Here is a 27,790-nt window from a genome sequence, read left to right as displayed (position 1 = left end):
CGACGGTCTAGAGAGAACCCTTGTTCTGTTCCGGAAGAGCGAGAGCAAGAGCGATCGAGAGCGGGGCGATTGCAATGAGGAGAATTCCCTTAATCAAGTTTCCGCAGAGGCATCTTCCTGCTAAGCCCTCAGGTTCTTCCGTTTTACCCGCTCGCCTCTGACTTTCTAGGTTTCCAAATGCTTTTCTTTACTGTTCTTTTGGTTCTTTTTTTGTAGGGACCTCTTCGCCTTCTGATGAGATGGCCTTCCTCAAATCAAGTATCTATATGTCTTTTGTCTTCTTTAGATTTGTTGTTTTTTCGGTTTATGTATCTCGTCGGATCTGATAAGTTGTTCTGCATAGGGAAAATTCAATAGTTGTGTTAGTGGACAACTTTTGTAATTTTATTGTTCACATTAGTTTGCCTTGATAATTTGGTTAATGGTATGAATGTGAACTTAGTTGAATGGGGGCATTCATTTTTGCTCTTTGGTGTTTATTTGGGGAGAGAATGAACGTGGAAATTATGATTGACTACATGATCTTAGTCCGACATGACTTCATGGTTTAAACAATTAGCAAATAAATTGATACAGATAAGCTGGAGAAAAGACTTGCTTTGATTCCTTTTTTTTCCAAATGCAATAACGCTTATACAAAACTGCAAGCATCAATTCTATCACTTGTTATATGCGCGGCTAGGCTTATTGATATGATCGTTAGTTTGATTTCGTGACATGTGCTTTATGCTTAGGACAGATGATGTTCTCTCCACTTTGTACGAACATGATAAAAAATCATATTACCACAAAAGGAAAAGGAAACATCTTGATAGTCCTATGTAGATGAGGAAAAAAAGAACGATCATTAGTGATCCTGTCTGAAAGCTGAATCAACGGACGTTGGGCACGTGGCGCTCTCCAAGCTGCTGACGTAGATCTCCGGTTAATCGCAAGGTGCTCCGGCGAACCTGCACAGAAGTCGGGCCGGGGAGGGGTTCCCGGCGACGACCCTCCGACGCTCAAGTCAGGTAAGCTAACAACGAAGAAATGACTTCCAGTCTCAAAGAACGCGTACCTCTGGTGAATTGCAAAGCTCCTTATATAGAGCTGAGGAGGAGCTCAGACACACCTACCTAGGCAAACACGTGTCCTCAGCCCATACCCCAGTAAGGGCCTGTCAGCAAGCTTACCTGACACCATACTGCTACAGTCCAAGCATGTCTTTGATGAGACAACGGAACCCCTTGTCATAAGATTTGGAGTATGACCGGATTATAGAGCATGCTCGCTGTCAGAAGATGTCCCTTGTCCTTTTCTCCTTACTCCCTGTCGGGCGTCCGACCAGCCAGCACTCGCCTTACGTCCGGCCGATCATATATAGTGATCTACTTGGGAGATTCTCGATAATGTGCTCTGTGGAGACTGTTAGCAGTATGCTACCTTATGTCTTCGGCCGAGCGTGCCATCCGCTCGGCCCTACGAGCCTGTTCAATGAGCGCCGAAACCTCAACTCCTGCCGGGGCGCCTTTTGCCATCAAGTAGACACCGGTCGGCCGACCGGGCGGTCGACCCACCCTTCTCCGGTCGGCCTACCGATACAACCTTTTCTCGGTCGATCCATCCTTGTCCGATCGACCACCTGGCCCTTTGACTTCCACGTGGCATCACCGGATCACTTACCTCCCTTCAAGTCTAGTCGAAGGAGGCGATTAGTCCGACTGACTAGACTATCAGTTGCGCCGAGCGGCGTTCATATGCGACTATCCTCCACTCGGCCCCCACGGGGGCAGCTAAAACGCCAGTCAACGTCAACATTTCTCGGTATCTTTTCGAAGTTTTCGCCAATCTCCATCATTAAGGTCGAGCACATGCTCATTAAATGCGTTCCAGTGGCTGAATGCCACGTGGCGATGCTGCCGTCATTGTATGACGGCGGCGTGGTGTTCCGACGAGATCGAGGCGGTTTGAAATAGACGGTGCGATGCGCGCTCTGATTTTCGTGACCTGGATCCAACGGTGGAGGCCGCTCGGCCTCCCCCCTATAAAATCTTCGCCCTCCCGTCTTCACCGCACTTGCGCTGGCGATTTCGACCTCTGTCCCTGGTGTTTCGGTGCTCCGGCGATCCCGCTCCTGCTCTCCGACGATCTCCGGCGTCCCTTCCTCGATCTTTTTCCTCGTCGTAAGACTCTCCTTCTTTCTCCTTTTAGTTCTTGCGCTTTCTTTGCACTTCTTTCTTCAGTTTCCGTACTCGGGTTACTGTTCTGTTGCAATCTTCTTGTTTTTGCCCTCTGCCTTCGTCGTTTTTGGTTTTATCCGATTGGACAATGACCCAATCTTCCCAACCCGAGGACGAAACTTTCGGCCCATGGTACACCACCATGGAGTCGCGCTTTGATCGGCGCGACGCCGATGTTTTGATTAACAGCTTCGACATCTCCTCCAACCGTGAAATCATCCTACCCTCAGACTCCTCTCGGCCAAACAAACCGCCGCGCGGATCTTTTTGTGTTTTTCGTGACCAATTTACAGCCGGTCTGCGCTTTCCCATTCATCCCTTCTTTATAGAAGTTTGCAACTTTTTTGACATTCCGCTCGGAAGCCTAGTTCCCAATACTTTCCGCCTTTTATGTGGTGTAGTCGTCCTCTTCAGAATCCACAACATTCCCCTCCGGCCGGAGGTTTTCTATTACTTCTATTACCCCAAGCAATCCGAGCCGGGCACCTACATGTTCCAAGCTCGGCCCGGCTTGGTCTTCTTCAATAAATTGCCTTCCTCCAATAAGCATTGGAAGGAATTTTTCTTTTATATCCGCCTTCCCGAACGGCCTACCTTCCGAACCAGTGGCAGGTCGACCTTCCTCTCTCCCCAGAGCTCAAAAGGTTCAAGACCCGACCGGATTATCTCCACGCCGCCAACATGCTATCCGGTCTGCGGCTTGACATCACTAAATTCCTTCCAGAAGGGGTTATGTACATCTTCGGCTTGAGTCCGATCAGAGCCCCACTACCGAACGGCTTCGGTAAGGATTTAACTTGGTAAATTCATTTTAATTGCTAACTGATTTTCTCTGTTTTTCTTTGCAGCGAACACCGTCATGGAGTCAGTGATGGCTGGCATTCTGAAGAAAAAGGCGGCGGTGCTCGAAGCCGCAGCGGCCAAAGAAATGGAGGCTCTCGGCATCCAGCCGGTCGGATCTAATGAGGGGGAGAGCGGGACCCATGCTGGGGAGTCGGTCGCTCAGGCTTCTCTTCCAGAGCAAGCGACTGGCGCAACTGCCAGTCGAGAGCCTCCCGCTCGGGATGAGGGCTCAGCGCAATAGGAAGAACGCCCCCTTCGACAAAAAAGACGCCGGGAGGAAACGCCACTCCGCTCGGCAGCTTCGGCTATACATCCATCCGAGCGGGTTACCGTCGCTTCTCGAGGTAAAGCTCCAGAGATCGAGGCGATTTCGTCTGATCGGACTCCCTCTCAACTTGATGCGTCCGCGGACCCTCTTGAGGAGGTTCCAGTCAGCGTCTTTCCGTCCGCTCCCCACCAGGTCCATCGTTCTACAATTTTGTCCCAATTTTCTGCGCCGGCTTCCGCTCCTTCTCCGGCTTCCGCCCAGACGACCCCCGATCGGCGCCGCACCATCCGAGTTTCGCTCCACCTCCCGACCGAAGAACTGTTGCTCGAGGCCGACCGACCCACAGCGCCCGAGCACATGATCACGATGAAGGGGCCCTTAGCTGAAATGTGGGTCGACGCTCGGGCATTTGTGACACTAATTTCGCTCAGCAACTTGGCCGATAGCCACATGCAACAGGCCACCGGGGTAGGTGTATTTTCTTCAACTTCCCCGTACATTCTTTCCGATCGGCTCATAATGAATTTTCTTTTGTCAGAGATGGGTGGAGGAGATTGCCGTTTCCAATCGGCTTGCGATGGTGGACGAGGAGCTTAAAAGGTCATGGAGCGCCTCCGCAAGGCCCTTCGACGCCGAGCTCGTAGGAGCTCAAAAGACTCAGGATTTATCATGGCGAGGTAAGAAGACGGCCGATCAGCCCACGCCGCCGAATCCGAGCAAGTCAAGTCGCCGACCGTAAAATAACCCCGCCACCACTAAAAACACGGCCATCTCCGATCCGAGAAAAGAACGTCGAGACTGGATTTGAGTTGAAAGTCAAGGAGTCGACTGAGCACCGATAAAGAGAGGGCGGGCCGCCGGCCGACGCAATCAAGCATAAGGACGAGTGAAAACTCGCAAGAATCCTCTCTCGCTTCCCAAGCGGTCTTCAGAATATCGACGCCGAGCCTGCAGCCGCCCGAGATAATTACATCCGCTCGCCTGAATTTTCGGAGAAGGTTTACGAGCGGATGTATACTGCGTTTGACCTTGCCATGACCGCCACGGTGACCTATCTGAAGTCCAAGGGGCACCTTCCCGAGTCCGCCGTCATCCCGACCGCAGATCAAGTGGCTCTTCTCGACAACATCCCCAAGGACCTCTATGATTACCTAGAGTAGAAGTTTTACATGTAATTTGGCCGCTCGGCCCAAGGCACTCCTTTTTGTAATTTGGCCACTCGGCCAGTCTTTTTAATATGCTATCCTTTCGCTTGTTGTCCTTTTGCTAGTTAATATGTGTGTTGTCCACTCGCCTCTTATCACACCTCTCGTGCTCGAAAGGTATTTTTACGAAGTATTTTGCGTACCATTTCCGCTTGGACGAATATATTCTGATTCGATAAGATTATTCACTGGATATTGATGAAGTACCTTTGGGTACTGGGCCGAGCAGAACGCATAGTTGGTCAAACGATATTAATAGCGCTTACAAGTCCTTTTGATTGCCTTCTTCGTCCGCTCGGAAGGTTTATAGACGCCGGCTCGTCTCTCGATTTTTAACGTCGGAGCTTGACGGTCTTCCGCTCGGAGGGTTTATAGACGCCGGCTCGTCTTTCGATTTTTAACGTCGGAGCTCGGCCTTCCGGAGGGTTTATGACGCCCTGCCTCGATTTTAACGCTGAGCTCGACGGTCTTCCACCTGGAGGGTTTTGTCTCGTCTCTCGATTTTAACGCCTGAGCTCGACGGTCTTCCGCCGAGGGTTTATAGACGCCGTCTCGCCTCTCGATTTTTAACGTCGCAGCTTGACGGTCTTCCGCTCGGAGGGTTTATAGACGTTGGCTCGTCTCTCGATTTTTAACGTCGGAGCTCGACGGTCTTCCGCTCGGAGGGTTTATAGACGCCGGCTCGTCTCTCGATTTTTAACGTCGGAGCCTGACGGTCTTCCGCCGAAGATTTATATACGGCCTGCCTCGATTTTAACGTTGAGCTCGGTCTTCCGCTCGAGGGTTTATAGACGCGTCCCTCGATTTTTAACGCCGGAGCTCGACGGTCTTCCGCTCGGTTTATAGTCGCCGGCTCGCCTCTCGATTTTAACGTCGGGAGCTCGACGGCCTTCCGCTGAGGGTTTATAGACGCCTCTCGATTTTTAACGCCGGAGCTCGACGACCTTTAAGGCTAATTTGAACACGCGGAGCTATTTGCCATCCTTTAATTATTTCTGCTTCCTACAAGGACATAGACGACCAAAACATATATAAATTACATCAGCGCACCTCTCACCACAGATGAGTGACGCTCCACGGTCGATCTAGCTGCCGACCGCCTTCATCCTCCAAATAATAAGCGCCGAGCGGAGCTTTTCGATGACCGGGACGCTGCTGCTCCAGCCGACGCCGACCGGCTTTACTTTCTTCCAGACAAGGTCGCCAACTTGGAATGCTCTGGGAATTACGCGCCGGTTGTAATTTTGCTTCATCCGTTGCCGGTACGCCATCAGCCGGACGGACGCCTTGGCCCGCTCCTCGTCAACCAAATCTAGCTCCATGTTCCTCCGCTCAGCGTTGTCATCATCATAGTTCTGGATCCGGACGGACTCGACGCCCACTTCAACTGGAATCACTGCTTCACCCCCATACACTAAGTGGAATGGCGTCACGACCGTGCCCTCCTTCGGGGTCGTTCGGATGGCCCATAGGACGCCCGACACTTCATCCACCCAGCTTCCTCCCATATGGTCGAGCCGAGCGCGCAAAATACGAAGAATTTTCCGATTGGCTACTTCGGCTTGACCATTGCTTTGGGGGTACGCCACGGACGTGAAGTGTTGCTCGATGCCATAGCTTTTGCACCAATCTTCGAGCAACTTTCCCGCGAATTGCCGTCCGTTATCGGAAACAAGTCGACGGGGGATGCCGAACTGGCAGATGATATGTTGCCAGATAAACTTCTTGACCATCTGCTCGGTGATCTTGGCTAGCGGCTCGGCCTCCACCCACTTGGAAAAATAATCGACCGCCACCAGTAGAAATTTCCGTTGCCCGGTCGCCATAGGAAACGGACCCACAATATCCATTCCCCGTTGGTCGAACGGACAGGACACAGTAGCTGCTTTCATTTCCTCCGCTGGTCGGTGTGAGAAATTATGATACTTTTGGTAAGAAAGACACGTCGACACGGTCCGAGCGGCGTCTTCTTGTAAGGTTGGCCAGAAGTATCCGGCCAGCAGGATCTTCTTAGCCAGCGATCGTCCGCCCGGGTGCCCTCCACACGATCCTTGATGTACTTCTTGGAGGATGTACGCCGGGTCTTCCGAGCACGCATTTCAACAGTGGGCGGGAGAAAGCCTTCTTGTATAGTTGGTCTCCAATAAGTGTGAACCGACCGGCTCTCCTCCTCAGCATCCGGGCTTCATTCCGATAGGATGACATAGCTCCCGAGCGGAGAAACTCCATGATGGATGTCCGCTAATGGCTCGGAAACGAGAGGCCCTCCATCCGGTCGATATGTGCCACCAAAGACACTTGTTCAATTGGCTGTTGGATGACGACAGACATTATTGAACTTGCTGGTTTGGCCAACTCATCTGCCGCCTGGTTTTCCGCTCGGGGTATCTTCTGGATAATGACCTCTCTAAAATTGGCCTTGAGCTTTTCGAAGGCTTCCGCATAGAGTTTGAGCCGAGCGTTGTTAATTTCAAAAGTACTTGAGAGTTGCTGAGCGACCAACTGAGAGTCTGAATGCAGCGTCACCCGTCCGGCTCCCACATGCTGGGCGGCCTGTAAACCGGTTATAAGGGCTTTATACTCTGCTTCGTTATTTGTAGCTCTATAATCCAGCCGGACGGACAAATGCATCTTTTCTTCTTGAGGAGAGAGTAATAATACGCCAATCCCGCTTCCGAGCCGAGTAGATGATCCGTCCACGAATATTTTCCACATGGCTTCGGGTTCTGGCCTTTGTACTTCGGTGATAAAATCCGCCAAGGACTGCGCCTTTATCGCCGAACGGGGCTGGTATTGAATGTCAAATTCGCTCAACTCCGTTGTCCATTTGATGAGCCGTCCGGACGCTTCGGGATTCAACAACACTCTTCCTAATGGGCTATTCGTCCGGACGATGATAGTATGAGCCAAGAAATATGGACGGAGGCGCCGAGCGGCGAGGACCAGAGAGAAAGCCAGCTTCTCGAGCCCAGTGTAGCGAGATTCAACATCCTTCAAAATATAGCTTAGAAAATATACAGGTTCTTCTCCGCTCGCCCTTACTAGTGCCGAGTCGACTGCTTGCTCAGTTGAAGATAAATAGATACAAAGTGGCTCACCTACAGTCGGCTTGGCTAGCACCGACAGAGAGTTCATGTATGTCTTCAGATCTTCGAATGCCCGATCACATTCTTCGTCCCAGTGAAACTTAGTGGCTTTACGCAAGATTTTGAAAAAAGGTAGGTTCCATCTGGACAGAGCAGTTATCCGACCGGTCAAGCGCTGCACTTCCCTCAGATTTCTTGGGGGCGGCATATCTTGTAATGCTTTCACTTTGCTGGGATTTGCCTCGATGCCCCGCTCGGTCACTATGTATCCCAAGAAACGTCCGCCTTTTGTTTCGAACAGGCACTTCTGAGGGTTCAGCTTAACTCCATATTTCCGCAGCGTTCGGAAAGTCTCTTCCATGTCTTCAAAGAGATCGGCCGCTCGGACGGACTTGATGAGAATGTCGTCCACGTATACTTCCAGATTTCGCCCGATCTGCTCTTTGAACACTTTGTTCATCAAGCGCTGATAAGTGGCTCCGGCGTTCTTCAATCCGAACGACATCACATTATAGCAATAGGTGCCATCGGCTGTTACGAAGCTAACTTTTTCTTGATCTTCTCGGGCGAGCGGCACTTGATGGTAGCCTTGATATGCGTCGAGCATGCATATCAACTCGCAGCCAGTCGTGGAGTCCACCAATTGATTTAAAAATCTTTGGGCACGCCTTGTTAAGATCCCTAAAATCGATGCACACTCTCCATTTGTTGCCCGGCTTGGAGACTAGTACCACGTTCGCCAACCACGGAACTGACCTCGCAGATGGGCCGGCCAGAGTTTCTCGACCTCCGCTGATGATTGCATTTGCTCGCAACAAGTCCCTCTTCTCCGCTCACCGAGCCGCCCGACGTGGAGCTCGTCGCTTATACTGGTGAAATTCGGCACGTCGACCAGACAAAGACATCCCGGTTTTCCCGAGGCATTTGATCACTCTTTCTCGCCGCCTCCGATCGGCCGAATGAAGGTCAGAGCCTCCAATCGGTCGTGAATCTGCACTTCTTTTCTTCATAAACCAAAGAGGGAGGTTTTTCGATTATAGCGTTCACCTCGATCCGTGGCGCCTTCCGAGCGGAATTGGCTTCGCCGGACCATCTCGACGTAGCATCGCCGAGCCGCTAGTTGATCTCCTGCTTCTCCCACTTTGTCTTCGATCGGAAACTTGATTTTCCGGTGGAAGGTGGAGACGACCGCTCGGAATTCACCGAGCCCCAATATGACATTGTACGCCGACGGAGAGTCCACCACAACGAAGTTTGCAGTCCGCTTCTGAGCGGCTCCTCTCCTAGCGAATGGCTAGCCGGATCCGTCCGACCGGTCAACTTCATCGCTCAGAAACCCGTAGAGGGAGGTCATGGGCGCAGATCGGCTCGATCAATTTGTAGTTGATCGAGGCCTTTTTGAATATGATATTGACCGAGCTTCTTGCTAGAGTTTACTCGTTATTGCCAAACCGCTGCTGCCCCTTGTGAAATTGGCGCGCCGGGCATTTCTCTCGTCTCCGCCGGATGGGCTCGGTTTGCTTCCGCGTGCTTCCGCAGTGCTTCGGCAGAACCGCATGGATCCGGAGTTCGGACGCCGCCTTCCTCGCTTTGCTAGAGTCACCTCCGGCCCGTCGCCTATAATGTTGATTTCGCCTCGGAAGTATTACTTATTTTCTTCTTCCCGAGCGGACGGTCGGGCCGCTCCCTAGACATCCGGGATTCTCACGCCTGAGTGTGATGTCGCCGAGTTGGTTGTCGCCGTCGGCCTATATTCCCGGCCACGAGGCCTCGTCGCCTACCGATGGCGATCGACGGCCGCCACTCCGGGAATGAGGTGGGCGATTAGAGGAAGACTCCTGCAATCCCTGTTATGTGTGTCCGTCCGGTGGAAGGAGCAACATTGGGGTCCCTTCTTCGTCGGGCCGGCGCAGCTACCTCTTGCAGGACCTCGCGAGGGGGCGGATTGCCGCCTCGGTCCTGGGCGGTGAGCAATGTGAGGCTTCCGCCAGGGGAGCCCGCCGGGTCCTTTCTTCGGCCGCCGGGCTTCCTCCACGCTGATGTATTCGTTGGCCGTGTAACATATGGTCGTAGTCTCGGGGCTTCCGAATGAGCGATCGGAAGAAATCCCATCCAAGAGGCCTTGGTGAAGGCATTCATCATGGTCTCCGAGGTGGTCGTGGAATATCCATGGCCACCTGTTGAACCCTGGATATAGGCTCTGAGCGATTCGCGGCTTCTTGTTCATGGCAAATGATCGACACTAGTCTTCCGATACCGACCGCTTGCGGTGGTGGAGGAAGGCCGTCGAAGTCTTTAAAACTTGTGATGGATCCGTCCAACAACCTACGAAACCACCGCTGAGCCGATCCCGCGAGGGTGGTAAGAAAACTCGACACTTCACTCCATCCGTATATTGAGAGTAGTAGTGTTGTCGAACTTACCCAAATGATCATCTGGATCGGTGGTTCCGTTGTATTCACCGATCGTCGGAGAAACATAGTGCTTTGGCAGAGGGTCTCGTAGAATAGCCTCTGAGAATTGACGGTTGATCCGTTCGGGAGAGGCGTCCGCTCGGGGGGCTTTGCCTTTTCGGCTGTCTCGTCTCGGCACTTCATCTGAAGAAGATCCTCGATCACGATTAACTGCTGCGGCTTCAGGAGTGCGGAATAGGGCCCAATGGAATGGAACTGTTGCCTGAGGTGCTTCCGCTTGGCCCCCTGATACTGATGTCGCTTGCTGCTCAAGCCGCTCGGCTTGTGCCTTCTGTTTTTGTTCCACAAGCTTAGCGGCCCTCAACTCGATCAGAGCGTCGAGTTCCTCCGTGGAAAGCGTCACTGTATGCGGTCGTCCAGCTTCGTCCATTGCTTCCGATCGGATGCAGGAGCGTTCCCACAGACGGCGCCAAATTGATCCTGTCCGAAAGCTGAATCAACGGACGCTGCATGGCGCTCTCCAAGCTGCTGACGTAGATCTCCGGTTAATCGCAAGGTGCTCCGGTGAACCTGCACAGAAGTCAGGCCGGGGAGGGGTTCCCGGCGACGACCCTCCGACGCTCAAGTCAGGTAAGCTAACAACGAAGAAGTGGCTTCCAGTCTCAAAGAACGCGTACCTCTGGTGAATTGCAAAGCTCCTTATATAGAGCTGAGGAGGAGCTCAGGCACACCTACCTAGGTAAACACGTGTTCTCAGCCCATACCCCAGTAAGGGTCTGTCAGCAAGCTTACCTGACACCATACTGCTACAGTCCAAGCATGTCTTTGATGGGACAGCGTAACCCCTTGTTGTAAGATTTGGAGTATGGCCGGATTATAGAGCATGCTCGCTGTCAGAAGATGTCCCTTGTCCTTTTCTCCTTACTCCCTGTCGGGCGTCCGGCCGGCCAGCACTCACCTTACGTCCGGCCGGTCATATATAGTGATCTACTTGAGAGATTCTCGATAATGTGCTCTGTGGAGACTGTTAGCAGTATGCTACCTTATGTCTTCGGCCGAGCGTGCCATCCGCTCGGCCCTACGAGCCTGTTCAATGAGCGCCGGAACCCCAACTCCTGCCGGAGCGCCTTTTGCCATCAAGTAGACATCGGTCGGCCGACCGGGCGGTCGGCCCACCCTTCTCCGGTCGGCCTACCGATACAACCTTTTCTTGGTCGATCCATCCTTGTCCGATCGACCACCTGGCCCTTTGACTTTCACGTGGTGTTGACTCCCCGGAACGGGGGTCTCCTGTTCTTACCGCTGGGTCAATTAGTAAATTTTCCAACTCCAAAGGAAAGTGGTTGGACGACGTAATCACTTTTTGGTATGCTAGTTAGTCCAGATAAAAGTGGCCACTAGTTATTGGCCCAACTAATTATGGGTATTGAAAACCATCATATGACTCTTAACTCTACTCATTTGCTATTTGTGATTTTTTAACTAGTCTATTTGTCAAGCCTTACAAGTGCCTATTCTAACTGTTATCTGGTACGGCTTTAGCTCTACAACTAATAATTTTACTAAGGACTTATTTGTGGAAGATGCTATCATATTGAATGGCTGTTCCTTCTTTTGTTAATGTTATCATACTGATTTGCTGAAAAAGTCTTTCACATTCATTGTGCTAGTTATAACTCATGAGCAATATTTGTTCTGTCTAATATCCTTGATTTTTAGGATTAAATATGCTTACCTCCTACCTACCTTGTGCAAACGTTTCTAAGTGATAATGGGATTAAGTGAGTCCCCTTCACAATCTAGGTATTAAATTATTATAAAGGTGATGGATAAGAAGGGCATGCAAAATTTGGTTCTTAGAAAGGAAACAATTGATTGATGAGGATGTTATATACTAGAACAATATATTATTTAATATGTTTTCATGTGAGAAGAAGATATCTCACATGTAGAAGAGGCACTTTCATTCAAAAGGCATAATGTAGGGGAAAATTCATTTTGGTGAGGTTTCAACTCAATTGCGAAATAGTCCCTGTGATTTTAATTTACTTCAATTTAGTCCCTCACATCATTTTGCTGACAACATTTTCCGGCCAAAAAGTGTGAAATGACCAACTCACCCTTTCACTATATTTCATTTAAACACATTAAAAACAAAATCATCCCTAACATATGAATATTGAAGCAAAATAGTTCCTAAGTTATGAAAAAAATGTAAAATAGTCCCTATTTTATAAAATTATAATAAAATTTTAAAAATATTTTATTTTTGCAATTTACATAAAAATATATACAAATGTACAAAAGAATATAATTTCCCAATGATAAGTCCTAACATATACAAACTAGAACTCCCTTGGTTGATTATTACTATCGTTGAAGGACTACTTTCTTATATACCCAATTAGATAGCATCCCACTAAAAACACTAAATGTCATCTAAATGTTTTATTTGCATAGAATGAGTCTCATACTAGTCGTATCTTTCTCGTTCCAGTATTCATTTTTCAGTTGCAATAGCAACAATATACAGAAGCTGACAGATCTCAAATAAGAGTATTTTCTATAACAATTTTCTTTTGAAATCACATAACAACCTTTAACAACAAATATATTAATAGCTTTTCAGTTTTCACAAGAAAATGTATCTTTACAACTTCAGGATAGCAAAAATTATATCACAAAATAAACTTTAACAACAAAGCATCAGTTGCTTTTCAATTTCTCAGAAGATGTATCATTACAGCTTCAGGATAGCAAAAATCGAGTTAACTCTTTATATCACAAAATAAACTTTAACAACAAAGTATTAGTAGATGGTCTTGTCTGGAATTTAAGTCAGACGGACCGTCGGATGAGGTGGATGGAATGTTGACCGAATCGCGATGTCTCGGGGGGGGGGGGGGGGGGGGGATGCTGAGATAACTTCTATGTTGACCAAGTCGTCAGAAGTCCTCTGGTCAATGCTACTTGCAACTAGCGACCGAGTCACCCCGGTCGCTGGTACCTCGATGCTCGAGGCAGATCCAACGAGTATATAAGTAACAGACTAAGATGTATAATAATGAAATGAATGTAGAGTGAGCACGAAGAACGTACCCTAGCCCGGGAGCGCCCTTGAGTGGATTGGTGAATTGGTCGGGACGCTGCTCGAGTTGTCGTGACCTAAAAGAGCAGATGACTCTGAGCAGGATGAAGAGTTGGATCTGATGACGCGGAGCTGGACGCGATGGCACGAAATCGAAAGCGACCTCGGCACGTAGGTTGGGATATGACATCGACACGCAGGTCGAGATAAGATATCGACGCGCAGGCCGGGATACAATGGCGGCACGAAGGCCGGAATATAAAAACATCACACAAGTCATGTCAGAACATAATGACAGCGAGGGCTCGGGGGCCCGATCGACATCGGAGGCGTACGACAATGCAGATCGAGAGCCGGAGAACCGGATCGACGGCTCTGAGGTGCTAGCAGCGGAGCTGACAGCTGAGGAGTGCTCGCTGGGAGTTATGGAACGGGTGCTCTCACAGCCATTATGGTCGACAAAGGTTGAGAGGGAGAAAAGGAGGTGACGACTGGCTGTGACGTGAAGACGAGGGTCGTGGAATGCGATGACAACGCCCTCGGTGCTGGAGCGAGTTGTGGGTGGCCAGTGACTGGTTGGCGATGGCAACGACGCTGCGAGGTGGCGATGTCTCATGGGTAAGAGAAGAGGAGGAAAGAAAGAGGCGGCCATCGATGACGACGGAGGTTGGTGACAGCGATCGCGAGGGGGAAGAGAGTTGTTGCCTGCGTGAGAGAAGATAGCAATGAGGTGCGTCCTGGTGGCCACACGCGATGGTAGCCGTTGGATGCGGCAGTGGTCGCTGAGGAGAAAGAGAGGAGAGGGGCGGTCCTGCCCCGGCGATAGTAGGCCTCAACGGCTAGCGACATCGGAGGCGGCGTGCGCGAGAGCAAGGCGGCATGGGCGGCGACAAGCGGTGGTCCATGTGAGGAGGACGGCGGCGTGCGTGAGGGAGAGAGGCGTCGAGGGAGACGACGTAGTGGCGTCGGTGTGGAGAAGGGAGGAGGTGGCCCAGAGGCGGTCGTCGCCCGTAGATCTCCTTAGTGGTGGCGGTGAGAGACGAAGAAGAAGCTTTCCTCCTGATTCTTGGTGGCGGTCGAGGAGAAAACCCAAGCAAAAAAATCCCCCTTCCTTCATGTGAACAGTGCCCTAAAAAGGGGTGCTACAGTAAAATGACCAAAATGTCCCTCCCCTCTCTACTTACATATCACAAGCCTCCCCTCCAAGTCTAGTCGAAGGAGGCGCAAGTCTGACTGACTAGACTAGACCAAGCTTAACGTAAAGCCGAATCACTCCTGACTGCAGAGTCAAATCGCTAGGCCGGTTGTATAACGTTAAACGAATAGTTGTGGCGATGTTGAACAAGTGACGAGCAATCGGTCGAATGCTAAGCGAGAGACCAAGCGATATCGAGAAAACGGTCGGGCGATGCTAAGCAGAGCGATCGAGCAATTATGAAAATGCCAAACAAGAAGTAAAAACAGGTGCCGACTGAGCGGCGAATACGGGGCAGAGCGACAAGTGAGACGCGAGCGATGGGTGCCGGGCAGAACAGTGAGTGAGACGCGAGCGATGAGTGCCGGGCAGAGCGACGAGTGAGACACGAACGATAAGTGCCGAGCAGAGCGGCGAGTGCTAGGCAGAGCGACGAGTGAGACGCGAATGACGGGTGCCGGGCAGAGCGGCGAATGCGGCGTGAGCGACGAGTGTTGGGCAGAGCGACGAGTGAGGCACGAGTGAAGGATGCCGAGCAGAGCGGCGAGCGAGACGCGAACGATGAGTGCCGGGTAGAGCGGCGAGTGAGGCGCGAGCGATGAATGAGAGGAATGTCGACCAGGCGACAAGTATCGAATAAAGCGGCAGGTGGGACCAGCATCAGATCAGGGAGAGAACTCGGCCGACTAGTCGTTGTGCCTAACCGAGAGGTCGTTTGCTACGTGAGCCCTGCTCTCTTTTAACTCGCTCTCAGGTGAGAGTCTGGAAGGCCGACCGAGAGAATTTGGTCGAACGGTCGAATGGTAGCTAGAGGATGCCAAGTGAATGGAAGAATGCCGAGCATGCGTATAAACAGAACAAAGCAAACGATCGAGTAGCGCTAAGCGGGAGATCGAAGAAATATCGACCGAGCACTCAGGAGAACGCCGGTCGGGTGGAAAGACAATGGGCAAGCGATATCCAGCGCACGATCGAGAAAATGTCGATCGAGCGTTCGAAAAATGTCAACCGTGCAATCGGGAGAACACCAAGCGGGTGGAAAGACGATAGGCAAGCGATATCGAGCGTGCGATCGAGAAAGTGCTGACCAGGTAATTGAAAAAATGCCGAACGGGCGATTGAGAGAATGCCGAGTGGGTAGATGGAGGACGGGTAAGCAGAGCCGAGCGCGCGACTGAGAAAGTGCCGACCGAGCAACAGAAACAATGCCGAGCTGAACCTAAAGGTCGATGGCGAGTGAGAGCGAAACCCGTGAGCTGAGCGGGAGCGAATCCTTTGAACGGAGCGAGCGTGGAGTCCGTGAGATTGAAGGCGAACAGGAGCAAATCCCTTGAACCGAGAAAGCGCAGAGCTGGTGAGTTGAGGGGGAGCGGATCTCGAGAGATTGAAAAGCACAACGTCGATGCACCGAGCGAGTGTGAAGTCCATCGAAGGCGAATGCAAGAAGGGGCAAATCCGGAGATCCGAGTGGGCGCGAAGCCCGTGAGTCGAGTAGGCACGAAGGCCGTGAGCCTATCGGCGAGTGGGACGAGTGCCGATCGAGCGACGAGTGAGAAGAGTACCCCGGCCAGGGAGGAAACCTGCTCGGCTAGTAGGTGTGCGCGTGGACAGCGCACGCTTATAACTCGCACTCGGAGTCTGGGGCGAGAGTCTGGAACGCCAACCAAGAGGTCGTTGTCGTGAGAGCATGCCCGCTTATAACTCGTGCTGGGGCGAGAGTCTGGAACGCCAACCGGGAGGTCGTTGATCGTGAGAGCATGCTCACTTATAACTCACGCTGGTGTGAGAGTTTGGAATCTGACCGAGAGGTCGTTGGTCGCGAGAGCATGCTCACTTATAACTCGCGTCGGGGCGAGAATTTGAAATCTAACTGAGAGGTCGTTGGTCGCAAGAGCATGTTCGCTTATAACTCGTGTTGGGGCGAGAGTCTGGAGCCCGACCGGGAGGTCGTTGGTCGCGAAGAGCATGCTTGCTTATAACTCACGCTAGGGGCGAGAGTCTGGAATCTGATCGAGAGGTCGTTGGTCGCAAGAGCATGCTTGCTTATAACTTATGCGGGGGCGAGAGTTTGGAGAGTCGATCGGGAGGTCATTGGTCGTGAGAGCATGCTCACTTATAACTTGCACTGGGGCGAGAGTCTGGAACCTGATTGAGAGGTCGTTGGTCGCGAGATCATGCCCGCTTATAACTCGTGCTGGGGCGAGAGTCTGGAGCCCGACTAGGAGGTCGTTGGTCGCGAGAGCTGCTTGCTTATAACTCGCGCTGAGGCGAGAGTCTGGAGCCTGACCGGGAGGCCGTTGGTCGTGAGAGCATACTTGCTTATAACTTGCGCTGAGGCGAGAGTCTGGAGCGCCGATCGAGAGATCGTTTGCGATACTCCGGTCCGAGATCGGCGGCGATACTCTTGTCCGAGACCAGTGGCGATGGCTCGACCCCGAACGAGAGAGGATAGGCCTTGAAGTCCATAGAAGCGGAGCCCGTATCAATATGAGGGGGCAGCGCCTTTATCATACCTGTCAGCCAGCTGAAGCTCCAAGTTAATCCCTCGACTTCCGAATACCCGTGGGCGAGGGGAGAAGATAATAATATGAACCCTAATCGTCAAAGGGATGGGCAATATAAGGGAGCAGAGCCCGTAGCAATGGAAGGAAGCATAATCTCGTGGGTGGAGGGTGCAGAGCCTGTAGACGTCAGAGGATGCAAACCCCCATAGGTGGAGAGTGCAGAGGATATAGTAGTAATAGGGTGCAGAGCCACATGGGTGGAGGGTGCAAAGCCTGTAGCACAACTGATCGGGGAGTTGGGCCCCTAGTCTCTGATTGGAGAGTAAGGCTTCTATCCTGTAATCAAAGAGCGAGACCCCTAGATCCTGATCAAGAAGCTGTACCGCGAGTCACTGATCGGGAAGTTGTGTCCCTAGTGTCTGATCGGGAGTTGTGCCCCTAATGTCTGATCGGAGAGCTGGGCCTCTAATATCCGATCAAAGATCTAGGGCCTAGATTTTGATCCAGGGACTAGGATCTTACTCTCTTATCAGGGAGATATAACAGATCCTGTAACTGTAAAAAGGGAGCAGAACTCGTAACGTACCTGATGGAGAAGCCGTGCCAACCGGCTGAGGATTTGTCTTGATCCCTTGACTCTCGAATATCCGTGGAATCGGGGAAAAAATATAATGGAAAAACTAAACTGTTGGCCAGTTGAAGCTCCAAGTCAATCCCTCGACTTCCAAATATCTATGGAGCGAGGGGAGAAGATAATATGTTCGTCAGAATCCTTCGGGGCTGTGATAATGGCAGAGAACCTTCCGACGTCGTCCATCTTCACGTTCCAGAACAGGTGGAGAAGATTCCCACGGCGCCAAATTGATTTTGTCCGGAATTTGAGTCAAACAAACTGTCGGGTGAGGTGGATGGAATGTTGACCGAATCGCGATGTCTCGGAGGGGGGGGGGTATGTTGAGATGACTTCTATGTTGACCAAGTCGTCAGAAGTCCTCTGGTCAACGCTACCTGTAGCTAGCGATCGAGTCGCCCTGGTTTCGGGTACCCCGATGCTTGAGGCAGATCCAACGAGTATATAAGTTACAGACTAAAACGTATAATAATGAAATGAATGTAGAGTGAGTACGAAGAACGTACCTTGGCCCGGGGGTGCTCTCGGGTGGATCAGTGAACTGGTCGGGACGCTGCTCGAGTTGTCGTGATTCGGAAGAGCAGATGACTCTGAGCAGGATGAAGAGCTGCATCTGACGACGCGGAGTCGAATGCGATGGCACGAAATCGGATGCCACCTTGGCACGCAGGTCGAGATATGACATCGGCACGTAGGCCGTGATAAGATATCGGTTCGCAGACCTGGATACAATGGCTACAAGAAAGTGGGAACATAAAAACATCACACAAGTCATGCCAGAACATAATGACAGCGAGGGCTCGGGGGCCCGATCGACATCGGAGGCGTGCGACAATGCGGATTGAGAGCCGGAGAATCGAACCGACGGGTCTGAGGTGTTGGCAGCGGGGTCGACGGTTGAGGAGTCCTTGCCGGGGGTTATGGAATGGGCGCTCTCGCGGGCGCTGTGGTCGGCATAGGTTGAGAGGAAGAAAAGGAGGCGACGGCTAGCTGTGGCATGAAGATGAGGGTCGTGGAATGCGACGACAACGCCCTTAGTGCTGGAGCGAGTTGTGGGTGGCCAGTGACTGGTCGGCGATGGCAATGACGCTGCGAGGCGGTGATGTCTCATGGGTAAGAGAAGAGGAGGAAAGAAAGAGGCGGCCGTCTTGGCGACGACAGGCCTCAACAGCGAGCGACATTGGAGGTGGCGTGCGCGAGAGCGAGGCGACATGGGCGGCGACGAGCGGTGGTCCGTGTGAGGAGGGCAGCGGCGTGCATGAGGGAGAGAGGCGTCGTGGGAGACGGCGTAGTGGCGTCAGCGTGGAGAAGGGAGGAGGTGGCCCAGAGGCGATCGTCGTCGGCGGATCTCCTCAGTGGTGGTGGTGAGAGACGAAGAAGAAGCTTTCCTCCCGGTTCCTGGTGGCGGCCGAGGAGAAAACCCAAGCAAAAAAAAAACCCCTGCCTGCGCACAGTGTCCTAAAAAGTGGTGCTACAGTAAAATGACCAAAATGCCCCTCCCCTCTCTACTTACCACATCAGTAGCTTTTCAATTTTACAAGAAAATGTATCATTATAACTTCAATATATGAAAAATTGAGTTAACTTTTACCATTGCAAAACAAACATCAAAACCTTCCACTTATGAATAATAATCATCTTAAGTTGCATCATCTCAACCTCTGAAGCATTAGTCATTGTTAAAAACCTGTGAAATAGTAATAAAAAAAACACATCAAAACCACATTCTTATGAATAGTGATATTAAGCATAAAAGGCCTTACATTTAAGATTGAGAGCTCCTCCTACTATTGTCTATAGTTGACATTTGAGAGCTCATGTCCTGCAATATTTTAGAGAAATTAAATCATAATTGGAAAAAAAACTCAACTACAATAAAGAGAGAATCTAAAAATAAATCACACCTGCTTTTTTGTATATTTTGTGCACTTCTTTTACTGCAAGTTCTTTTATTGTGTCCAATCTCATTACAAACTTTGCAAGTGACTTGAATTGATCTTTTGTGGCCCTTTGGAGGTTCATCAGCTCCCTCCTTGTACTAGTTTGCAACCTGCCTTACTTGAACACTTTATTTTTTCTCTTGTGAGTTGGAGGTTTCAAAAGAGGAATTTGAGAGTTTTTTTGGCCATTTAGATTTATTAGAAATGACATTGATGATCCCATTATACGTAACGCCCTGAAATATGCCTCCCTAGTCAAGTATCGATCCACATACTGCATGGAACAAATCTCATGTATAGAATACAACTCATCGCATGTTTACAGGGCACTCCACAAACTTGCCACTCTCTACATTCACAAGTTTTGTCCATAAGATTGACAATGCACTTTTTATCATCATAAATTTCAAATAAAAATTCAGAAGCAGGTACTGCTAGTAACTTCCTTCCCTCTCTTTGACTTTACTCCACCTTAGCATTTACCTTCGGTGGTAAACTGGTTTGCCGAGTTAAAGCTTTCTGATACCTCGTAAAGAATCTCTTCATGACTTTTGTCCTATACCACTCCAACAATGGTATCACTGGCTTTGTCTCATTTTTCCCAAAAATGCATTGAAGGACTTAGTCATGTTATTTGTAACATGATCAACTTTGACATCTAGATCAAATCCATGTCTTGACCAAGTACTTGGATGTTCTTTGCATGTTTCCATCAACCACTTATATGCCGCAAGGTCAACTTTTTCATTCATCCATGACATCTTTGAAGTCTTGTTCTGTGTAGGGTTTAACAGCAATCCAAAAAAGTTTCCTTAGCTTAGGACCTGGAAATTTAGCTTTGAAGTTTGCATACAAATGCCTAGCACAATTCCTCTGTCTTAAAGTTGGAAATACTGAATTAATTGCCTTTTTCAACCCCTTTTGTCTATCACTCATGAAAGTAATAACTCTTTCATTTTGCATACGTGTATGTAAGCAATCAAAAAAGTATTTCCAACTATCTTCATTTTCCCCTTCACAAACCATCACTATAAATAGGAAAAAGTAGTATTAGAATAATATAAATCTGAAAATACTTTTAAAAAATTTGAAGTAAAATTATAAGGAAATAGTAATACCTGCAATTGGAAAAATTCCAAAGTTCACGTCCAAAGCTGCAGTAAGTAATTCACCCTTTAAGAAACAACCATCCACTCCGATAAAAGGTCTGCATCCTTTAATATACCCTTGGAATTGCGCCTCAAAATTTATGAAAATTCTTTCAAATTTAGGTGCACAATGTGGATTACAAATATCAAGGCCATCACATTTCAATTTCACGTAAGCTCCATTGTTTGATTCCTTAATTGCAGCAATGTATCTTAGTATATTAGCATAACTGTCTTCATGGTCTCCTGACACTACTTCAATTGCAATTTTCCTTGCCCTAAACAGTTTACTAGAATGAACATGGATTCCATATTTTGACCTCAAAGCACAATCTAGCTCTTCTACCGATTTTGGTGTATTGTTTTTGTATTCTTCTTTGAATTCATTTGCAGTCCATTTTGCTGTTGCTCCAACACCTTTCAAATTCCTGACACAAGTATGAACTCCTTTTATGTTTTTTTTTTATCTTGAATGTCACTCAATCAGCATAGGTGGATGCATGTAACCTCCATGAACAACCAAAACCATTATTGCACACAACAGTGACCTTCACTTTATCATTCTTGATCTTTTTCAGTTTAATTCCTTGCATTGTATATCTAGCAAGAATGTCCTTGAAATGTTGCACATTATCAAATATCTGCCCTTCTTTCAAACTTATAATCTGATTCGATTATGATCATGTTGAAATTCAAAGGACTTCCCTTCTATGTTATCACTTAATACTGCAGTCAGATTCCTTTCTTGCAAATCTTCATTAGTGTGATAGATTGATTGATCTTTATCAGAATTGTAATCACTCAAATTGTCCTCCTCTTCATCATCATTTTACTCGTGAAGTGCACACTAATCATTTTTAGCATTTTCTTCAAATTCAGAATCACTCCATTGAAGAATCTCTTCAACATCTATGCTTTCCTCTTCATCTAATTCGTCATTTTCAATTACTTTGTGGAAATCATATTTTCATCTCCATGAACTTCTGTCACTCGTGAGCTACCGATTATATTTTGAGAACTTTCAACTCTAGGACAACGTGTTATGTGTGAATTTACGCAAACATTTTGCAAGCCAATAGAAAGATATATTGCTATTAAACTTTGTATGTCTTCATCGTTATTGATAAATAACCACATCACCTGTGTCAGGCAAGATACCTTCTACCATTACTCTATTACTTAACCAGCCTGTTCTATTTCCTAATGCAGCGCCACAAACATCATTTAGTAGAGACAAATACTCATAACTAATTGAACTCAAATTTTCTACAATCAATTTGTCTCCCAAATAATTGATCTCCAAATTAAACCTTATTTCCTAGAACAATAAAAATATGGAGAAAATCAATGCGAGATTAGAAAAATAGCTATAGAAATCTTGTAACTATAATGAAGCATTTTATCAAACATGTTATGTGTAAGAAGCATTTTAGATTCGGTTAAATTTGGGATGGATGGCTTTGGCAGGCATGGATGAATTGCTTATAGTAAGGTAGAAGGGATGTGGGATGGGATAAAGATTCTTTCTTCTAAGCTTGAAAGCCGAATATCTCTTTTTCTCTCCCGAAGCAACTGCCTAAGGAAAGAGGAAAAGCTAGGCTTCTCCATTAACATGTCTCTTTTGATTTAAAAAAGTTTGCAAGTTCTTAAATTGAAGGAAAGTTTAAGAAAAATGAACTTTCAAAGATTAATAAACTAACCTGTGTTCAAAGCGCATTTCTTGCAAGAGGGCAAATTATAGCTATAAACTATTTCTTAAAAGAAGGGTTTTTGACAGTGGTGAAGATGTGGAAAGGTAATGGATGGAGTAAAATTGATTTTATTAAAATATTCATTAAATATATTTTAATATTGAAAATAAAAAGGTTTTTTTGTTTTTTATTTAATTAAACAATTACATAAATGCCCCCCAATTTGGAGGGAAATGTTGCTGGAAAATGATGTGAGAGACTAAATTGAAGCAAATTAAAATCACAGGGACTATTTTGCAATTGAGTTGAAACCTCAGGGATCAAAATGAATTTTACCCGCATAATGTATTTGTGTTTTCTTTTGTGTATCTTTTTTTGATACAGTGAAACATAATATGGACGGTTTTAATAAAGTTATTTGGTGCATGCTTTTGGTAATCAGATGACTTCCACTCTAGTAAGGAAAAGCTTGCCAGCATAAGGTTAACTGGTTATTTAAAGTAGGCTGTGATTAATCTATTAGACTTTCAAATGTAACGAGATGATAGCCTGAACATTGTGAAGTTTGTTTTACATATGCTCATTTGATAAAACATATGCCATCGCAATTATTTTTGTTAATTCAGTCTTTTGTTCAGAATTATCTTCCGGATTTTCATGTTATCGTCAAATTTTAACTTGTACTGAACCCCTTTGGGTTATTTAGTTGCTGATATTTGGAGCCTTCATTTTCCATCGTTACTTTCCTGTGGTAATTTAACACTGCACGTTCAGGAATTGAGTCCCAGCCAAAGGCTGCCTCCTCATCTGGTGATAGTCCGAGTTATAGATTTCGTTCAAATGTTCCAGCCCCTCCTTCCAACACTGCTGTAGGTGGAAAGGCTTCACTTTTACCAAAGCGCACACCGGTCTCAGATAGTGAGATTGAGGCTATCCTGGTATGTGAAATGGCTTTCCACATTCACACTTAATACAGTGTTACTATCAACAAACTATAATAGATAAAATTAGGATCTACTCTATACTCGATAATTACCAATACACAATGGGAGGATTACTCCTACCTTTGGGAAACACATGTTTTTTTTCAACTATTGACACATTAGTTAATTTTCTTTTTATTCATTTTGTCTTACTCTATTAAATAAACCTTCCACTCTTATGTATAGAATACAATAATGAAAAAAAGATATAAAGATGATAAATACATTGTTACATTTCCATATAAACACAAAGCATATTACTCAATTTTGTCTCTAATTTAATGCGTGTTGGTGTTTTCAAAGAACCTTTCTGGGTAGTCTTTGTTTGTTCTGGGGTTTGTCTTAACATATTTATTTTGATCCTCTAGGCTAACCTATGTACTGGGATTACATAAAAATTGATCTTCTTATTTATGTATAAAATAATCACTGATTGAAGAACATATTATTTTATATTTTAATTAAAATGTAAAATAAAGGACCTTTTTTTTACATAAATATCCTACACTAATCTATTCAATGGAATTATAATAGGATTAGACTCATTCCTTATAGGTACATATAAGAAAGAAGATACATATTTAAAATTAAAATTAGACAACTGGAATCATTATATAACATCTTGTTACTCCACCCTGCTCTGCTGGCTCATTGCAGAACTGTAATCCTGTGCGTAGTGTTTTGTGGCTTCTCCATGAAAATTGATTCATGCCTTTTCCAAGTCTGGCTTCACTTTTCTTCCTTTCCGATCTTTTCAATCGCTATAGTGTTTTTCTTTTGCGTAAATTAAGTTCAAGCTTCATAAATTAAGTTGGACTACCTAGTTTCTGATTGACATTTACTGTGATTTTCCTGAAATTTGCCCCCAGTCTGTTTTTTTTCTTCTGGTGGACTAGTACAATCTTTCAGGCATTGTCAGTTTCGCTTTGTAGAAATCCAAGCTTGTGAGAAACTGCCATATTTTGATATCTCGATCATTCTTTGAATGTCTATGTTATTGTTGTATCGTGTCACTATGAAAGTTTTAAACATGAACTTTCACTCTAAACTGGTTGTATTCAAACTGCATATCGACGACTGTTTTATCAAGTTCAAGAACTCTTATCTGATCATTAAACCTGTTTATTTTGTTGCAGTTGGGTGGTTGCTTCTGATTTTGTTTTATGATGAATTTGGGAGTTCACTCCTACGAATAATATGGAGCTGGAGTTTGATCTATCTGAGAATGCATGAGTGGTCTCATGACTTAACCAGTGCATTTGTAGCAACAATTTGAGGTCTGAACTTCGATCAATATTTTTCTATTGTAACATGATGGCTTTTGTTAACGACTCAATTTATTAATCGACTCCAAGATTATATGTGATGTTATTATTATTAAATTGGATTGCTCGAGTACTTGAATTTAAAATAATTTTATATGATTTAAGATTTGTTAAATTGTCCCCAGGGTGCCCAATTGGCCAAAGCCTGAGTAGGTTGGAAAATATCATTTTACTCCTTGGAACTCAAATTCTATTCATTTCTCTTTTCTTGTATTAGGGATGATAATTTTTTTCGAATTTGATATTTGATCCTAGAGGAAGGTATAGAGGAAATTTTTAGATCGGATTTAATAAACTTCTATTCATATTTTACCTGATATATAGATATATATACTGTCCGGAAAGAAAAAACTTTCTTTCCATATTAGAAAAAAATTTTATTTTACCTCCTCACAACGCTCTCATGAAACGTTTTCTTTTTCATGCGAAATCCTCCCCTAATCAAATATTTGAATAAAATATTGGGGCAATTTGAAATTTCATCAAACCAATAAGTCAACGGATGCCGCCTTACCCTCAAACCTCACGCCCCCCGAGCTGCTTGGACCATGAGCTTCCACTGGAGCTCCTCCGCCTCTCTTCTCCCGTCTCCTCTCTCTTCCTGCTTCCGTCCCCAGAAACCTCCGGCGTTTGTTCCGCGAAGACAAACCAAGATGGCGGCTATGCCCGTCGCTGTCGTCTCTTCTCTTCCTCTAGGAGTCGACGACCTCGTGGACCTTGCCCGCAACAAAGTACTACAGCATACTACTAGGAATATTCCATAATAAAAAAGCGAACTCTTTGTGTGTTGTTTCTGCTTCTTGTAGGTGTTGGTGGCGGCCGCGGTCGCTGGTACCATTGGGCAACTCGCCAAGCCTCTCACCTCGGCGATCGGGGGGAAGGGCATCGACTTCAGGGCGGCGGTTCGGTCGGGAGGCATGCCGTCTACTCATTCCTCTGTCAGAAATGTTTCTTTTTTTTAGGCTGTCGCTTCTCTATTTTCCCCTTATTTTCCAATTTGTGAGGTTGAACTATGGAATTTTAATCAATTATGCTTGCATTTTTCCAGGCCGTTACTGCTGTGGCTACTTTGCTTGGGCTGGAGAGGTAGGCATGTAAAATTGTTTGATGAAATTCCCCCGTGTGTAGTTATTGTTATTCCCTTCAAGGTCTTGTAATTGAAGTGTACTAACTTAACTGTGTAGGGGATTCTCTGACTCCATCTTTGGCATGTCTGTTGTATTTGCTGCTCTAGTTATGTATGATGCTCAGGTAAACTAATTTTCTTTTTTGGTTTCTGTTCTATAGTCCTTGTGTATGCCATGATGGTAATTTGCAATTAGATTCTATTCTTGTGAGTTGACTTTGTATGAAACTGGAAAATGTTTTTTCTTTGGAACTGTGTTAGCCATATTTATCATCCAGGAATATAGTTGAATACTGTTGCCTGAGAGTTAGAATTGGTTTGAGTGAAGCAACTGATAATCCTACAAACTTCTAATGGTTTAGTCTGTCATTGCCATGGGCTAGAACAATTTAATTAGTTTGTTTGCCATATCCATCTCCTGTGCTTCTAGAAGAAATCTTGTATGATGAACACAATCTATACCAAAGCTTGTGAAAACAATGAGTTTAAAGTCGTTTCTTTCTCAACCGACTTGTAGACAAAGAAAATTGGTCTTGTTTGGTTAGTGAAAGTTGTCTGATCTCAGTTTTCTTTTTTCTTTTCAGAAAATAGAACTTGATAATACAAAAGAAATATAAAACAAATAATTTATCATTAAAATTTATTGACACCTTTGGATGTATTAGAGGTGAATTGTGCCAGAGAGTTAATGATAAATATTCGTGTTTTCTCTTTAAGTTTCCAATTATTTTGCTTGGAAAATGGAAACTGAATAGTAGATGACACATGCTGCAAATGCAGCTCCTTTGTATCATAAACTTTCTCCAGAAATTTATCATTATATTTTAGGTTTCATATTCCTTGATTAATCAATTTTCTGCACCAATGTTTAGGTTTCTTTAGTTTCTGTTGTTTTTTTTACTTTATTTTATTCTATTACAAAAAAAAAATACTTGTTTTTTTGTTGCACTTGAATGAAACATTCATTCAATATCAACATATGTTGGAATTTGAGCTCAGGAATTAACTATAGGCTATTCTAGAATGAATCTACCTATGAGTATATGTGCTCTTAGTCATGCTCATATATTCTATGCTCACCAATGAACCAATAACAAATATAATGGACGAATGTGACAGATTATTTTTCAACCTAATGATATATTTGTTGTGATAATTCTTTTTTGTCAGTTCGGACAAGTTAATATGTATGCAATTTATTAGCTTCTTTGACTAATTATATTCACGTTTCTACTCGGTTTCATCATAATCAAGAAAGATCCAACCCGCGCCAAGCAAGACCCACACCCACTGTGTCAAAGCTTGGTTATTGAAAGAATTTTCTAGCTTTTGCTCTATGCTTCTTGCTGCATGAAAGAGTTATTCAACTCGAACTCAGCTTCTTCTGTCACTGAGATCAAATACAAATGATTTCGATTCAAACTTATTTCCCAAAGTAGAAACAACTCCACATGTTGATTTAGATTTGAGGGCTTATTTAGATGTCAAACTCACACTGATGACAAGTTTGGTCAATCATACCATTTGCATACCACAATTAACTAGAATCTATCTTATTTGCTCAGTTATTCTCTGGTTCCTGCTATTTGACAATGTTTGTTTCATTTCGTTAAATACTGAATATTAATTCCTTAAATCTGGTAACCACTGAAGGATGAGATCTCACTTCGGTCATCATACTCAGGGTGTTAGGAGAGAGGTGGGCATTCATGCCAAGATCCTTAATAGGATTCAAAAATCCCATACAGAGGATGACTGCGGGAACAACAAACTTACAAGTTCCGCCATAAACAGCAAGGAAAAATTGCCTGTTCTCTCCATTTCCGACAAGGAAGATGCTTATGGATCCAGTTCAGATTCTTACTCATTCCAAAGACTTGCTACCACATCCACTGAGTCGAAGATTTCAAAAGTGGACACTAAAGAACCAATTCATACGAAACACTACAGTCGCAGCGAATTGAATGAATCAGTTGGGCATACAGAGATTCAAGTTATAGCTGGTGCCATTTTAGGTTTAGTTGTGGGTTTAGCCACAGAACTTGTTTTGTAAGTATATTCCTCAAACAAGTGTATTATTTTGAGCTAATTGTCCTGTTTGTGGGTGATTAGTCGCCTTACAGA

At 46.3% G+C, this 27,790-nt stretch overlaps 1 protein-coding gene across 2 annotated transcripts; it reads left to right on the top strand.

Annotated features, from left to right (window-relative positions):
- On the top strand, positions 1–27,790 carry LOC122008717 (uncharacterized membrane protein YuiD-like). Of its 2 annotated transcripts, XM_042564544.1 has the most exons (8): positions 1–132; positions 217–258; positions 23,007–23,170; positions 24,352–25,271; positions 25,347–25,478; positions 25,589–25,626; positions 25,725–25,791; positions 27,351–27,790. In XM_042564544.1, exons 4-8 carry the CDS (start codon positions 25,089–25,091, stop codon positions 27,717–27,719), a joined length of 789 nt encoding a protein of 262 aa, XP_042420478.1. In that variant the 5' UTR covers positions 1–132; positions 217–258; positions 23,007–23,170; positions 24,352–25,088; the 3' UTR covers positions 27,720–27,790. The 2 variants fall into 2 exon arrangements, with proteins under 2 accessions (XP_042420478.1, XP_042420480.1); XM_042564546.1 differs by lacking the exons at positions 1–132; positions 217–258; positions 23,007–23,170 and having other exon boundaries at positions 24,367–25,271; positions 27,320–27,456.

Source organism: Zingiber officinale, chromosome 8A (assembly GCF_018446385.1).
Source record: "Zingiber officinale cultivar Zhangliang chromosome 8A, Zo_v1.1, whole genome shotgun sequence".
Taxonomy (NCBI): Eukaryota; Viridiplantae; Streptophyta; class Magnoliopsida; order Zingiberales; family Zingiberaceae; genus Zingiber; species Zingiber officinale.
Note: the sequence above shows the minus strand (reverse complement) of the source record. Positions and strands in the feature narration are given on the sequence as shown.

Excerpts from the sequence above, each read along its gene's own strand:
- LOC122008717 (XM_042564544.1), top strand. The coding sequence starts at position 25,089 with ATGAGCTTCCACTGGAGCTCCTCCGCCTCTCTTCTCCCGTCTCCTCTC. Across the intron at positions 25,479-25,588 it reads TGCCGTCTACTCATTCCTCT|GCCGTTACTGCTGTGGCTAC; the intron begins GTCAGAAATGTT and ends GCATTTTTCCAG. Across the intron at positions 25,792-27,350 it reads TAGTTATGTATGATGCTCAG|GGTGTTAGGAGAGAGGTGGG; the intron begins GTAAACTAATTT and ends CATCATACTCAG.